General features: G+C 46.3%; 1 protein-coding gene across 5 annotated transcripts in view; it reads right to left on the minus strand.

Moving 5' to 3' along the window:
• ddx11 (DEAD/H (Asp-Glu-Ala-Asp/His) box helicase 11) overlaps positions 1–17,190 on the minus strand; it is a 231,371-nt gene that overhangs the window by 160,983 nt on the left and 53,198 nt on the right. For all 5 annotated transcript variants that reach the window (XM_072484222.1, XM_072484224.1, XM_072484223.1 and 2 more), the window contains exon 10: positions 16,412–16,564. In XM_072484222.1, coding sequence (XP_072340323.1) covers positions 16,412–16,564 — 153 coding nt within the window. The remainder of the gene's footprint in view (positions 1–16,411; positions 16,565–17,190) is intronic.

Here is a 17,190-nt window from a genome sequence, read left to right on the forward strand (position 1 = left end):
AAGAGGAAACTGGTCACTAGGTGTTGCCGTGTCATGGCATTCTCACCTCAGAACGTTGTGGGTTCAAACCCCACTTGGAAATTTGAGCACTTAATTTAAGCAGACACGTCCAGTGCAATAGTAAGGTACCATTTTTCAGATATCTGTCCCAGGCCCTCTCAAGTGTAAAAGATCCCACGGTACTATTTTGACGAGAAGGGTGGTTTTCACCAGTGTCATTAGCAATATTTACTTTCAAACACAATTGTTAAAAAACAATTATCTGGTCATTGCTGTGCACAAACCAGCTGCTGTATTTCCCAAGGTACAGAAGTGATTACACTTCAGAAGTATTTCACTAGCTGTAAAATATTTTGCGACACCCTAATGTTGTAAAGGCACTATATAAATTGAAACAAAAAAAGAAGATGCTGGACAATCTCAGCAGATCTGACAGCATCTGTGGAGAGAGTAGGGAGCTAACGTTTCCAGTCTGGATGATTCTGTGTCAAAGCTTTTGTTTCAGATTCCAGCTTCCGCAGTAATTTACTTTTAGCTATATAAATTGAAATTTTTTTAAAAAAATCTTATCTGTTAAGTGATCTCCCAACACTGCTCTCCTCTAATTTATTGCTGCTATCTATGGTCATAGGAACATAGGAATTAGGAGCAGAAGTTGGCAATTCAATCCTACGAGCCTGATCTGCCATTCAATCAGATCTTGGCTGATGTGTTCCTGGTCCCAAATCCATCTCCCACCTGTTGCCTATATCCCTTCAACCTGTTTATCAGAAATATATTGATCTTATTCTTGAAACTATTTAATGACTCCGATTCCACCGCATTATGGGGCAACAAATTCACTATCCCCTGCGAGTCGTTCCTCCTCATCTGAACTTCCTTCCAGATATGTTCTTCCTCACTGTGTTTTAAAACCTCATTCTCTACAATCTGGAAATATTTAAACCCAAAGACTGCAATCTCCATATTCTTTGTATTCTGACCAACCTCATATGGAACCGTCATCTCAGGTTACCCACCTGGTTATGCCCCAGGACAAACTGTCAGGACACTGTCAGGACAAACACAGCAGAGATGATGGCTCAATGGTTTACAGAGTGGTGCTGGAAATTCTCAACATTGACTCCGGGTCCGTGTGGAGTTTGCACATTCTCCCCGTATCTACGTGGGTTTCACCCCCACAACCCAAAAGATGTGCTGGTTAGGTGGATTGGCCACGCTAAATTGCCCCTTAATTGGAAAAAAAATAATTGGGTACTCTAAAATTTTATAATTAAAAAAAAACATTGATTCTGGGCCTCAAGAAGTCTTACAGCATCAAACATGGGCAATAAAACCTCTTGCTAATCACCACCTACTGCCCTACAGCTACCACCTACAGCTCATGATTCCGTACTCCTCCATGTTGAACATCATCTGAAGGAAGCACTGAAGGTGACAAGGGTTCAGAATATACTCTGGGTGTGGGATTTCAAATGTCCATCACCAAGCGTGGCTCGCTAACACCATTACTGACTGAGCTAGCCAAGTCCTGAAGGACATATCTGCCAGTCACGGCCAGGGACAGGTTTTGAGGGAGCCAATAAGAGGGATAAACCTAATTAACCACATCCTCACCAATCGCCTTGTCACAGATACATCCATTAAACACAGTACAGGTGAGAGCAATTATAAAACAGAGATCGCCCTCCATCATCCTGCATGCCACTACTACCATGCTGAATTGGATAGATTCAGAACAAATCTAGCAGCTCAAAATTGAGCATCCATCAGGTACTGGGGTCCATCTGCAGGTCTCAGGGTTCAGCATATCCCTCACTCCGCCATAATACAAACGCATACCAGGAGCAGTGTCAGGCATACCCAAAAATGAAGTGCCAACCTGGTGAAACTACAACACAGGACTATGTGCTCTCTAGGGTAGAAGCAACATGTATTACACAGAGCCAAGCAATCCCACAACCAACAGATCAGATCACAGTTCCTCAGTCCTGCCACATTCAACCGTGAGCTGTGCTTAAAAATGAAACAACTGGAGAAGGCCATTAACATCCCCATCCTCAATGATGGTGGTGGCACATTCAGAGCGAAAGAAAAGGCTGAAACATTTGCAAATATTTTCAACCAGAAGTGGCGAGTTCACTATCCCTCTCGGCCTCCCCCAAGGTCCCAACATCACAGAAGTCAGTCTTGAACCAATTCGATTCACTTCACATGACAGGGCCGGGTCCATTATCCAGCAATCGTAGTGCTACTGAATGTCAGAGGGAGGTGTTTGGGCTCTCTTTTTGCAGTTAGTCATTGCCTGCTATTGGTACGAATGGTACTTTCCACTTATCAGCTCATGCCTGAATGGCACCATCTTCATCAGCACCCCATCCATCACTTTAAACATTCACCGCCAGTTGTGGTGGGCATCATTCACAAAATGCACTGCAGCACTTTGTCAAATACTTTGACAGTGCCTCTAAAACTCATGACCTTTACCACCTAGAAGAACAAAGTAAGAAGTCTTACAACACCAGGTTAAAGTCCAACAGGTTTGTTTCGATGTCACTAGCTTTCGGAGCGCTGCTCCTTCCTCAGGTGAATGCAGAGGTCTGTTCCAGAAACATATATATATATATATATATAGAAAGATTCAAAGATGCCAGACAATGCTTGGAATGCGAGCATTAGCAGGTGATTAAATCTTTACAGATCCAGAGATGGGGTAACCCCAGGTTAAAGAGGTGTGAATTGTGTCAAGCCAGGACTGTTGGTAGGATTTCGCAGGCCAGATGGTGGGGGATGAATGTATCTTTATACCTGTCTATATATATGTTTCTGGAACATACCTCTTCATTCACCTGAGGAAGGAGCAGTGCTCCGAAAGCTAGTGACATCGAAACAAACCTGTTGGACTTTAACCTGGTGTTGTAAGGCTTCTTACTGTGCTCACCCCAGTCCAACGCCGGCATTTCCACATCAAAGAAGAACAAAGACTGCAGATGCATGACAACATGGGAATCTGCCTGTTCACGGCCAAAGACCACACCACTAACTTAATAATAATGCAATAATCGCTTATTGTCACAAGTAGGCTTCAATGAAGTTACTGTGAAAAGCCCCTAGTCGCCACATTCCGGCGCCTGTTCGGGGAGGCCGGTACAGGTTGTCCTTGATATGTATGTCCCTGTCAGGCAGGGAAGAGATGGTCGAGTGAGGGAACCATGGTTGACAAGAGAGGTTGAATGTCTTGTTAAGAGAAAAAAGGTGACTTATGTAAGGCTGAGGAAACAAGGTTCAGACAGGGCATTGGAGGGATACAAGATAGCCAGGAGGGAACTGAAGAAAGGGATTAGGAGAGCTAAGAGAGGGCATGAACAATCTTTGGCGGGTAGGATCAAGGAAAACCCCAAGGCCTTTTACACATGTGAGAAATATGAGAATGACTAGAGCGAGGGTAGGTCCGATCAAGGACAGTAGCGGGAGATTGTGTATTGAGTCTGAAGAGATAGGCGAGGTCTTGAACAAGTACTTTTCTTCTGTATTTACAAATGAGAGGGGCCATATTGTTGGAGAGGTAAGCTTGAGGAAATACTTGTTAGGAAGGAAGATGTGTTGGGCATTTTGAAAAACTTGAGGATAGACAAGTCCCCCGGGCCTGACGGGATATATCCAAGGATTCTATGGGAAGCAAGAGATGAAATTGCAGAGCCGTTGGCAATTATCTTTTCGTCCTCACTGTCAACAGGGGTGGTACCAGGGGATTGGAGAGTGGCGAATGTCGTGCCCCTGTTCAAAAAAGGAACTAGGGATAACCCTGGGAATTACAGGCCAGTTAGTCTTACTTCGGTGGTAGGCAAAGTAATGGAAAGGGTACTGAAGGATAGGATTTCTGAGCATCTGGAAAGACACTGCTTGATTAGGGATAGTCAGCACGGATTTGTGAGGGGTAGGTCTTGCCTTACAAATCTTATTGAATTCTTTGAGGAGGTGACCAAGCATGTGGATGAAGGTAAAGCAGTGGATGTCGTGTACATGGATTTTAGTAAGGCATTTGATAAAGTTCCCCATGGTAGGCTTCTGCACAAAGTAAGGAGGCATGGGATAGTGGGAAATTTGGCCAGTTGGATAATGAACTGGCTAACCGATAGAAGTCAGAGAGTGGTGGTGGATGGCAAATATTCAGCCTGGATCCCAGTTACCAGTGGTGTACCGCAGGGATCAGTTCTGGGTCCTCTGCTGTTTGTGATTTTCATTAATGACTTGGATGAGGGAGTTGAAGAGTGGGTCAGTAAATTTGCAGACGATACGAAGATTGGTGGAGTTGTGGATAGTAAGGAGGGCTGTTGTCGGCTGCAAAGAGACATAGATAGGATGCAGAGCTGGGCTGAGAAGTGGCAGATGGAGTTTAACCCTGAAAAGTGTGAGGTTGTCCATTTTGGTAGGACAAATATGAATGCGGAATACAGGGTTAACGGTAGAGTTCTTGGCATTGTGGAGGAGCAGAGAGACCTTGGGGTCTATGTTCATACATCTTTGAAAGTTGCCACTCAAGTGGATAGAGCTGTGAAGAAGGCCTATGGTGTGCTCGCGTTCATTAACAGAGGGATTGAATTTAAGAGCCGTGAGGTGATGATGCAGCTGTACAAAACTTTGGTAAGGCCACATTTGGAGTACTGTGTACAGTTCTGGTCGCCTCATTTTAGGAAGGATGTGGAAGCTCTGGAAAAGGTGCAAAGGAGATTTACCAGGATGTTGCCTGGAATGGAGAGTAGGTCTTACGAGGAAAGGTTGAGGGTGCTAGGCCTTTTCTCATTAGAGCGGAGAAGGATGAGGGGCGACTTGACAGAGGTTTATAAGATGATCAGGGGAATAGATAGAGTAGACAGTCAGAGACTTTTTCCCCAGGTGGAACACACCATTACAAGGGGACATAAATTTAAGGTGAAAGGTGGAAGATATAGGAGGGATATCAGAGGTAGGTTCTTTACCCAGAGAGTAGTGGGGGCATGGAATGCACTGCCTGTGGAAGTAGTTGAGTCGGAAACATTAGGGACCTTCAAGCAGCTGTTGGATAGGTACATGGATTACGGTTAAATGATATAGTGTCGATTTATTTGTTCTTAAGGGCAGCACGGTAGCATTGTGGATAGCACAATTGCTTCACAGATCCATGGTCCCAGGTTCGATTCCGGCTTGGGTCATTGTCTGTGTGGAGTCTGCACGTCCTCCCCGTGTCTGCGTGGGTTTCCTCCGGGTGCTCCGGTTTCCTCCCACAGTCCAAAGATGTGCGGGTTAGGTGAATTGGCCAATGATAAATTGCCCTTAATGTCCAAATTGCCCTTGGTGTTGGGTGGAGGTGTTGAGTTTGGGTAGGGTGCTCTTTCCAAGAGCTGGTGCAGACTCAAAGGGCTGAATGGCCTCCTTCTGCACTGTAAATTCAATGATAATCTATGATTAATCTAGGACAAAGGTTCGGCGCAACATCGTGGGCCGAGGGGCCTGTTCTGTGCTGTATTTTCTATGTTCTATGTACAGGCATTGAACCCGCGCTGCTGCCCTTGTTCTGCATTACAAGCCAGCTATTTAACCCACTGTACTAAATCAGCCCCTAACTTGGAAATACATTGCCGTTCCTTCATCATCACCAAGTCAAAATCCTGGAATCCCTACCTAACAAACTGTGGACAGATGTATAGCACACAGGCTGCAGCAGTTCAAGGCGGCGGCTGACCAAAGGCGGCGGGCTGCTCACCGTTACCTTTTCCAGGGTATTTAGGGATGGACAACAAATGCTCCCCTTGCCTGTGGTGCCCACATCCTATGAATTAAGGTAAATATTTGATTGACATTACTCGGTTTAAACAGCAGCCAATTACCCACGTCACTCCTTTAAGAGGCTGCACTATTTAATTAATTTTAATTCCAGATACTGCCACATCAATAGCCTACTCAAAAAACTAACATTTCCCTCTGCTGGTTCAGCTCACAAAAGCTAAACACATGAAAAACAGAAAACATTTCCCAAAACAAGAGATGGCTGGAGAATGGCTGGCACGAGGGGACATAACTTTAAACTGAGGGGTAATAGATATAGGACAGAGGTCAGAGGTAGGTTCTTTACGCAAAGAGTAGTGAGGCCGTGGAATGCCCTACCTGCTACAGTAGTGAACTCGCCAACATTGAGGGCATTTAAAAGTTTATTGGATAAACATATGGATGATAATGGCATAGTGTAGGTTAGATGGCTTTTGTTTCGGTGCAACATCGTGGGCCGAAGGGCCTGTACTGCGCTGTATCGTTCTATGGTCTATGTTCTATAATGGAAACCTGAATCACAACCCATCATGGAAGCAGAATAGAAACTCTATGAAAAGACCTTCAGACAATTGTTTCTCGGAGGAATATTAAATGGAGAGGGAACAAACAGGAGACAGGGATTAGAGAGCGGGACATCAACAGCTAGGGGGAGGGATAGAGAGTGTGATTAGGGTGTTGAGATATTAAATTATGTGGAGAGTGACGAGAGGTTGGGATGAAGAGACTAGATAGAATGGGATATTAAAGATTTGGGGTACGAACAGGAGTGTGGGGTTGGACGGGATGGGCACAGCTCCGATGGGCTGAATCGCCTATTCCTGTGACGTAACACTCTATATAGTCTACAGAACGAGTACAGTATAAGAATCATTTAGATCTGACACGTTGACTCTGAATCTCTCCACAGATACTGTCAGGCCTGCTGAGTTTATCCAGCATTTTTGGTTTTAATTCCAGATTTCCAGCATCTACAGTATTTTGTTTTTACTCTATGAGCTGTTTGGTTTAACAATAGTCACTGAGCACACCACAATACTTTTCAGAGGGACTGGTTTGCTATGTCTTGGGCATATTGATCTTGGGCACCTCTAGAGCATATTTTGTGGATAATCTATTGGTTAATTATGTTAAATAAATATTGTTGAACTTGAATTTGTGTTTGTTCTCCTCATTATTAAAGACATCTCGGTAAACCTTTGAGTAAAGGTCACACCCACAGTGACCTGCGAACGAAGTGGGATTGAAGAGTTCCGGGAGCTCATCCTATGGTTGAAGAGCAGCATGTTTACCTTAAAAGCCTCATTTATGCTGGGATTTCATTTTGTCCTGTTTGAATTTGGTTGGCTGGTTGTTTTGAAAGGACTGCGTTTAACTCTGTTGTTTCATGGGTGGGCAACACTCTGATCAGAAGACGAGGATCTGCCAGTACCAGCAACCCTATATACATAATAATAACCTTTATGGTCACAAGTAGGCTTACACTGCAATGAAGTTACTGTGAAAATCGCTAGTCGCCACATTCTGGCGCCTGTTCGGGTACACAGAGGGAGAATTCAGAATATCCAAATTACCTAACAGCACGTCTTTCGGGACTTGTGGGAGGAAACTGGAGCATCCGGAGAAAACCCACGCACACACGGGGGCTGGGATTCTCCGACCACCCTGCCGGGTCGGAGAATCCCCGGCGCGGATGCCCTATTCGCCGACGCCGTTTTTCGTGCGGTGGCGGGATTCCCGCCATGCCGGCCCGCCGTTTATCCGGGCCCCGATGGGCCGAGTGGCCGTCCAGTTTTGGCCAGTCCCAAGGTGTGAATTACTCACCTCATGCACGGTATGTATGTGGGGGCACGGTGGCCTGGCCCACGATCGGGGCCTACCGATCTGCAGGCGGGCTTGTTCCGTGGGGAGACTTCTTTCCTCCGCGCCGGGCCCCTGTAGGGCTCTGCCATATTGCCCGGGGACCGGCGCGAAGAGAACCTCCGCGCATGCACGGAAATACGCCGGCGGTCTGCGCAAACTCGGAAATATGCCGGCCGATCTGCGCATGTACAAGATCACGATGGCCGCTCCGCGCAACCGTGAACTCGCGCCTTCGGCGCCGGCTGGTGTGGGGCCAACTCTTCCGGCGTCCATCTAGACCCCGAAAGTTCAGAGAGTTCCTTACTTTCAGGGGCTGTTGACGGCGGAGAGGTTGGCGCCAGTTTCCCCGCCGGTGGGGGACTTAGTCCCCAGAATGGAGCATCCTGGCCGGGGAGAATGTGCAGACTCCGCACAGGCAGTGGCCCAGCCGGGAATCAAACCCAGGACACTGGCGCTGTGAAGCCACAGTACTAACCACAGGCAAGCTCACAGAACCTAATGTAAACTTCACACCTAACCTAGAAGCGGCAGCAGAGTTGTCAGCTGCAGCACGCTTGCCCAAGTCAAACGGTTACAGGTTCAAATCTGACACCAGAGCACAGCTGTCACTCCAGTGCAGTATGGAGCAAGGAAGTTCTGCTGAACCTTTATCAAATAGGCCCCAGCTGGAGTATTGTGTTCAATGCGGGGGGGGGGGGCTACAGTAAAACAAGGATGTCAAGGCCTGGGAGAAGGTGTAGGTGAGATTTACTAGAATCATATAATAGGATCCCTACAGTGGAGGAGGCCATTCAGCCCATCGGGTCAGCACTGACCCTTCAGAAGAACATTCTACACATGTCCATTCCACCATCCGCCCCGCCCTATCCCCGTAACCCCATAACTAACCTGCACATCCTTGGACACTAAATGGCAATTTATTATGGCCAATCCACCTAACCCGCGCATCTTTCAACTGTGGGAGGAAATGGGAGCACCCAGAAAAAACCCACGCAGACACGGAATGTGCAAATTCCACACAGTGACTGGAATTGAACCTGGGTTCCTTGAGCTATGCGGCAGCAGTGCTAACCACTGTGCCACCGTGCCGTTTGTTGTACTAGGCATGGTACTTGAATTGTACTAGGGATGAAAGATTTGAGTTGGGTGGCGAGATTGGAGAAGCTAACTTTGTCCTCCTTGGAGCCAAATAGGTTAAGAGAGAGGCTGTGATATCATGAAGAGCTTGGCAAAGTAAGGTACACCAGTGACAGAAAAGTAACAAACCAGTAGAAAAGATTAAAGATAACTGGCAACAGAACGAGACAATCACAGAATTGTTACAGCACAGAAAAAGGTAATTTGGCCCATCGTCTCTGCACCGGCTCACCAAATGTTCCCCCAGTAACTCTGCACATTCATCCTTTTCACACAAGTTTAATTCTCAGACCTTAACCACCTGCTGTGTTAAAAAAAATTTATGTTGCTTTTGCTTCGTTTCTCTATTATTTTAAACCGGTGCTCCTCATTCTCAATCTTTTCAAAAGTAGAAACAATTTCTCCCCATCTACTCTGACCAGATCCCTCATTATTTTGAATATTTCTAAAATCTCCCCTTCGCCAAGGAAAACAGTCCCAAATCAATCTTCATTTCTGACGTTCCACAACCTTGGAACCATTCCTGTGAATCATCTCTGCGTCCTCTCCATTACCTTTGTAATAACCTGCATATGCCATGCCTGAGATTAATCCAGCTGGGGATGATTGTTCTGTTGTCCTGATTGGACCAGGAATTAACCAGCATTTGTATAATAGCCTCTGTAGTAGCTGAGAGAAAGGACTCGGTAATGCGTGACCAGGCCCTATGTATGTGGCACTGTAAAGCTGAATAAATATCTCCCTGTGAACTCGCTGGACTCCCTTTGTCATTACTATAACAAAGAACAAGAACAAAGGAATGTACAGCACAGGAACAGGCCCTTCAGCCCTCCAAGCCCGTGCCAACCATGCTGCCCGACTAAACTACAATCTTCTACACTTCCTGGGTCCGTATCCCTCTATTCCCATCCTATTCATGTATTTGTCAAGATGCCCCTTAAATGTCACTATCGTCCCTGCTTCCACCACCTCTTCCGGTAGCGAGTTCCAGGCACCCACTACCCTCTGCATAAAAAACCTGCCTCGTACATCTACTCTAAACCTTGCCCCTCTCACCTTAAACCTATGCCCCCTAGTAATTGACCCCTCTACCCTGGGGAAAAGCCTCTGACTATCCAATCTGTCTATGCCCCTCATAATTTTGTATACCTCTATCAGGTCTCCCCTCAACCTCCTTCGTTCCAGTGAGAACAAACCGAGTGCCTGGAGTTTATTCAACCGCTCCTCATAGCTAATGCCCTCCATACCAGGCAACATTCTGGTAAATCTCTTCTGCACCCTCTCTAAAGCCTCCACATCCTTTTGGTAGTGTGGCGACCAGAATTGAACACTATACTCCAAGTGTGGCCTAACTAAGGTTCTATACAGCTGCAACATGACTTGCCAATTCTTATACTCAATGCCCCGGCCAATGAAGGCAAGCATGCCGTATGCCTTCTTGACTACCTTCTCCACCTGTGTTGCCCCTTTCAATGACCTGTACTCCTAGATCTCTTTGACTTTCAATACACTTGAGGGTTCTACCATTCACTGTATATTCCCTACCTGCATTAGACCTTCCAAAATGCATTACCTCACATTTGTCCGGATTATACTCCATCTGCCATCTCTCCGCCCAAGTCTCCAAACAATCTAAATCCTGCTGTATCCTCCGACAGTCCTCATCGCTATCCGCAACTCCACCAACCTTTGTGTCGTCTGCAAACTTACTAATCAGACCAGTTACATTTTCCTCCAAATCATTTATATATACTACAAAGAGCAACGGTCCCAGCACTGATCCCTGTGGAACACCACTGGTCACAGCCCTCCAATGAGAAAAGCATCCTTCCATTGCTACTCTCTGCCTTCTATGACCTAGCCAGTTCTGTAGCCACCTTGCCAGCTCACCCCTGATCCCGTGTGACTTCACCTTTTGTACTAGTCTACCATGAGGGACCTTGTCAAAGGCCTTACTGAAGTCCATATAGACAACATCCACTGCCCTACCTGCATCAATCATCTTAGTGACCTCCTCGAAAAACTCTATCAAGTTAATGAGACACGACCTCCCCTTCACAAAACCGTGCTGCCTCTCACTAATACGTCCATTTGCTTCCAAATGGGAGTAGATCCGGTCTCAAAGAATTCTCTCCAGTAATTTCCCTACCACTGAAGTAAGGCTCACCGGCCTGTAGTTCCCGGGATTATCCTTGCTACCCTTCTTAAACAGAGGAACAACATTGGCTATTCTCCAGTCCTCCGGGACATCCCCTGAAGACAGCGAGGATCCAAAGATTTCTGTCAAGGCCTCAGCAATTTCCTCTCCAGCCTCCTTCAGTATTCTGGGGTAGATCCCATCAGGCCCTGGGGACTTATCTACCTTAATATTTTTTAAGACACCCAACACCTCGTCTTTTTGGATCTCAATGTGCCTCAGGCTATCTACACACCTTTCTCCAGACTCCACATCTACCAATTTCTTCTCTTTGGTGAATACTGATGCAAAGTATTCATTTAGTACCTCGCCCATTTCCTCTGGCTCCACACATAGATTCCCTTGCCTATCCTTCAGTGGGCCAACCCTTTCCCTGGCTACCCTCTTGCTTTTTAATGTACGTGTAAAAAGCCTTGGGATTTTCCTTAACCCTATTTGCCAATGACTTTTCGTGACCCCTTCTAGCCCTCCTGACTCCTTGCTTAAGTTCCTTCCTACTTTCCTTATATTCCACGTAGGCTTCGTCTGTTCCCAGCCTTTTAGCCCTGACAAATGCCTCCTTTTTCTTTTTGACGAGGCCTACAATATCTCTCGTCATCCAAGGTTCCCGAAAATTGCCATATTTATCCTTCTTCCTCACAGGAACATGCCGGTCCTGAATTCCCTTCAACTGCCACTTGAAAGCCTCCCACATGTCAGATGTTGATTTGCCCTCAAACATCCGCCCCCAATCTATGTTCTTCAGTTCCCGCCTAATATTGTTATAATTAGCCTTCCCCCAATTTAGCACATTCATCCTAGGACCACTCTTATCCTTGTCCACCAGTACTTTAAAACTTACTGAATTATGGTCACTGTTACCGAAATGCTCCCCTACTGAAACATCTACCACCTGGCCGGGCTCATTCCCCATACCAGGTCCAGTACCGCCCCTTCCCTAGTTGGACTGTCTACATATTGTTTTAAGAAGCCCTCCTGGATGCTCCTTACAAACTCCGTCCCGTCTAAGCCACTGGCACTAAGTGAGTCCCAGTCAATATTGGGGAAGTTGAAGTCTCCCATCACCACAACCCTGCTGTTTTTACTCTTTTCCAAAATCTGTCTACCTATCTGCTCCTCTATCTCCTGCTGGCTGTTGGGAGGCCTGTAGTAAACCCCCAACATTGTGACTGCACCCTTCTTATTCCTGATCTCCAACTATATAGCCTCACTGCCCTCTGAGGTGTCCTCTCGCAGTACAGCTGTGATATTCTCCCGAACCAGTAGCGCAACTCCGCCTCCCCTTTTACATCCCCCTCTATCCCGCCTGAAACATCTAAATCCTGGAACGTTTAGCTGCCAATCCTGCCCTTCCCTCAACCAGGTCTCTGTAATGGCAACAATATCATAGTTCCAAGTACTAATCCAAGCTCTAAGTTCATCTGCCTTACCCGTAATACTTCTTGCATTAAAACATATGCACTTCAGGCCACCAGACCTGCTGTGTTCAGCAACTTCTCCCTGTCTGCTCTGCCTCAGAGCCACACTGTCCCTATTCCCTAGTTCTCCCTCAATGCTCTCACCTTCTGACCTATTGCTCCCGTGCCCACCCCCTGCCATACTAGTTTAAACCCTCCCGTGTGACACTAGCAAACCTCGTGCCAGGATATTTATGCCTCTCCGGTTTAGATGCAACCCGTCCTTCTTATACAGGTCACACCTGCCCCGGAAGAGCTCCCAGTGGTCCAGATAATGGAAACCCTCCCTCCTACACCAGCTGTTTAGCCACGTGTTTAGCTGCTCTATCTTCCTATTTCTAGCCTCATTGGCACGTGGCACAGGGAGTAATCCCGAGATTACAACCCTCGAGGTCCTGTCTTTTAACTTTCTGCCTAGCTCCCTGAACTCCTGCTGCAGGACCTCATGCCCCTTCCTGCCTATGTCGTTAGTACCAATATGTACAACGACCTCTGCCTGTTTGCCCTCCCCCTTCAGGATGCCCTCTACCCGTTCGGAGACATCCTGGACCCTGGCACCAGGGAGGCAACATACCATCCTGGAGTCTCTTTTCATCTTTCCTAAAGTGCGGAGTCCAGAACTAGCCAGAACATACCAGTCGAGGCCGAATTAGTGTCTGACACGTGTTCAAAATAAAAGCAAAATATTGTGGATGCTGGAAATCTGAAATAAAAACAGAAAATAACTAGAAAGAAAATTTAAAAACAGAAAAGCTCAACATGTCTGGCAGCATCTGTAGAGCGAGAAATAGAGTTAATGTTTCCAGTCTAATATGTCTTTTCCTCAGAACCAAAAAGAGGGATAAATGCTGTTGAATAAAAGGGGTATGGGTCAGGTGGGCTAAAAGAGAAGGTCAAGTTAGAGGACAGGAGAGATTAAAATGACAAACATATCATGCAACTCTAATACTAACATTACCACTCCCCCTGTTTTGAGTTGCACAATGCAGTGAGACATGGAACATAGAACAGAGACACAAAGCATTGGTCCAGGTGTTAATAGCAGAATAAAGGTCACTGCTGTCTGAAATAAAAAAACATGAGAACAAAATAAGGACTGGCACTAGGCAGGAAATAATTAAATATGAAGGCCAAAGCTCATGTCTGAAGCTGGTGAACTCAATGCTGAGTCCAGGAGGCTGTGAATTACCTGCTCAGAAGATGAGGTGCTATTCCTCCAGCTTGTGTTGGGTTTCACTGGAACATTGTAACATTGCAGACAGAAGAGCAAGATGGCGAATTGAAATGGCAAGTGACTGGAAGGTCAAGGTCATGCTTGTGAAGTGAGCAAAGATGTTCTTCAAAACAGTCACAAGTCTGGTTTGGTCACCCCAATGTAGGGGAGATTACATTGTGAGCAGCAAATACAGCAGATTAAATTGAAAGAAGTGCAAGTAAATCGCTGCTTCACCTGGAAGGACTGTCTAGGGTCTTGGCCAGCGAGGAGGTAACGAGTCAGGTTTTACACCTTGTAACGGGAACATAAAGTTAATATGCAGGTACAGCAAGCAATTAGGAAGGGAAATGTTAAGGTGGTCTTTATTGCAACGCAGTTAAAATATAAGAGTGGGGAGCACAAGTGGATAGCACTGTGGCTTCACAGCGCCAGGATCCCTGGTTCGATTCCCTGCTGGGTGACTGTCTGTTCGGAGTCTGCACGTTCTCCCCGTGTCTGCGTGGGTTTCCTCCGGGTGCACCTGTTTCCTCCCACAGTCCAAAGACGTGCAGGTTAGGTAGATTAGCCATGATAAATTGCCCTTAGTGACCAAAAAGGTTAGGAGGGGTTATTGGGTTACGGGGATAGGGTGGAAGTGAGGACTTAAGTGGGTCGCTGCAGACTCGATGGGCCGAATGGCCTCCTTCTGCACTGTATGTTCTCTGTTCTATGTTCCATGTCTCACTGCATTGTGTAGGGCTTTGGTCATGGTGAGCACTGTTCAATTTTGATCCTCATACCCAAGGAAGATAAGTTTGCATTAGAAGGGATGGTAAAATTTCAGTGGATTGATCCCCGAGATGAGAGGCTTATCCTAGGAGGAGAGATTCAGGATAATGGCTTTATACTCTCTGCCGTTCAGAAGAATGAGGGGTGATGTCAATGAAACGTAGAAGATTTTGAAAGGGCTTTACACGGTAGATGTTGAGAAGCCAGTCTCCCTGGCTGGAGAGCGTAGATTTAAGGAGGGAGCTAGAGAGCTAAGTGGCATGGTGCAACAACAAATGAAATGAAATGAAAATCCACAAGGGTGGCACGGTAGCAGAGTTGCTTCACAGCGCCAGAGACCTGGATTCAATTCCCGGCTTGGGTCAATGTCTGTGGGGAGTCTGCATGTCCTCCCCGTGTCTGCGTGGGTTTCCTCCGGGTGCTCCGATTTCCTCCCACAACTGCCAAAAGACGTGCTTGTTAGGTGAATTGGACATTCTGAATTCTCCCTCTGTTACCCCAACAGGCGCCATAGTGTGGCGACTAGGGGATTTTCATGGTAACTTCATTGTAGTGTGACATTAATAAAGATTATTATCTCTCCCTCAATGTCAACAAAACAAAGGAGCTAATCATCCACTTCAGGAAACGAAGTGTCGCCCACATCCCTGTTTGTATCAATGGTGCGGAGGTGGAGATATTTGACGGCTTCAAATTCCTAGGTTTGAACATCACCAACAATCTGTCCTGGTCCACCCACGTTGATGCTACGACCAAGAAAACACAGCAATGCCTATACTTCCTCAGGAAGTTAGGCATTTCCACAACAACTCTTACCAATTTCTATAGATGCATCATAAAAAGCATCTGATCTGGCTGCATCATAGCTTGTACGGCAACTGCTCGGCCCAAGACCGTAAGAAACTAGTGAGTCGTGAACACAGCCCTGTCCATCATGCAAACCTGCCTCTCATCCATTGACTCTGTCCACAACTCCCACTGCCTTGGGAAAGCAGACAGCATAATCAAAGAACCCTCCCACCCGGGCTATTCTCCCTTCCAACCTCTTCCATCAGGCAGAAGATAAAAAATTTGAGAACACGCACCAATAGATTCAAAAACAGCTTCTTCTCCGTTGTTACCAGGCTTCTGAATGACCCTCAGGGTCTGAGCTGATCTTCTCTACAGTTGTAACATCACATATCGTATACTTCGCCGATAGTCTATGTTTATGTATTTTCATTATGTATCTTCATGTATTTATCATATGTTCTATGGTTTCATGTATGGAACGATCTGCCGGGCTGTACGCAGAACAATATTTTTCACTCTATCGCGGTACACATGACAATAAATCTAAATCTAAGGGGCAGAGTCTCAGGATTAACAGTTGACCATTTAGGATGGAGAAGAAATTTCATCATTTAGAGGGTTGAAAATCTTTGGAATTTTCTACCTAAAGAACTATGAATGCTCAGTTGATGAGTATGTGCAAGACAGAGAGCATATGATCGTTGGGCTCGAAGGGAATCAGGTAGAAAATTAGTTCCAGGTCGCAGGCCAGCCATGGCTCTTCTGAATTTAGCACAAGGCTGTATGTCTCACACCTGCTCCTTTCTCCAACATTAAAAATTTGCAGGAATTTGGGGAACGTCAGGGGATTGGGTTTGACTGCAGAGCTCTGCCAAAGATAGCACTAGGGTGAAGTCCAACGGGTTTGTTTTGAATCACTAGCTTTCGGAGCGCAGCTCCTTCCTCAGGTGAATTCACCTAATGAAGGAGCTGCTCTCCGAAAGCTAGTGATTCAAAACAAACCTGTTGAACTTTAACATAGTGTTGTAAGATTTCTTACTGTACCCACCCCAGTCCAACGTCGGGCATCTCCACATCAAAGATAGCACAGTTGCAGTGGGACAAATGGTCATCCATTCTGCGTCATACTGGGATTCTAAATGACCACAACCCTAGTTTCACGGAGGCAGTACCCACCTGTGATCCCGTCACCTTGTAGCTGTGAATGCCAGTGATGGTATCGATCAGGTTGTGCGCCTCATCAATCACCAACACTTGCCCCTTCAGTTTGATGCCAGATGCCAGCCTGGTCGAGCTGTGTAGCAGCGTCTGGTATGGCATCACCACCAGCTGTCAGGAGTAGAGAGAACCAATTAAAATCAATCAGAGAGAGAGAGGCAATGTTCATTCAATACACACTTCAACTGCCTCAAAGTACCCGTCATCCAATAGTCATTTCACAACTTCATAAAACCCCAAATTGAGAGATTGGGTAAACTGGGCCTGTATTCACTGGAATTTAGAAGATCGAGAGGGGATCTCGTTGGAATGCATAAAATGTTTACAGGACTGGACAGACTGGATGCAGGGATATCGTTTACTCTGGGTGGGGGGAGGGAGAGGAGAGTCGGGAACTAGGGATCTCGGTTTCACGATATGGGGAAGGCTATTTTGGACTGAGATGAGGAGAAATGTATTCACTCAGAGGATGGTGAACTTGTGAAATTCTCCACAACAGAAGACTGTGGTGACCTAGTCACCGAACATATAGAACATAGAACATAGAACAATACAGCGCAGTACAGGCCCTTCGGCCCACGATGTTGCACCGAAACAAAAGCCATCTAACCTACACTATGCCATTATCATCCATATGTTTATCCAATAAACTTTTAAATGCCCTCAATGTTGGCGAGTTCACTACTGTAGCAGGTAGGGCATTCCACGGCCTCACTACTCTTTGCGTAAAGAACCTA

Source organism: Scyliorhinus torazame, chromosome 19 (assembly GCF_047496885.1).
Source record: "Scyliorhinus torazame isolate Kashiwa2021f chromosome 19, sScyTor2.1, whole genome shotgun sequence".
Taxonomy (NCBI): Eukaryota; Metazoa; Chordata; class Chondrichthyes; order Carcharhiniformes; family Scyliorhinidae; genus Scyliorhinus; species Scyliorhinus torazame.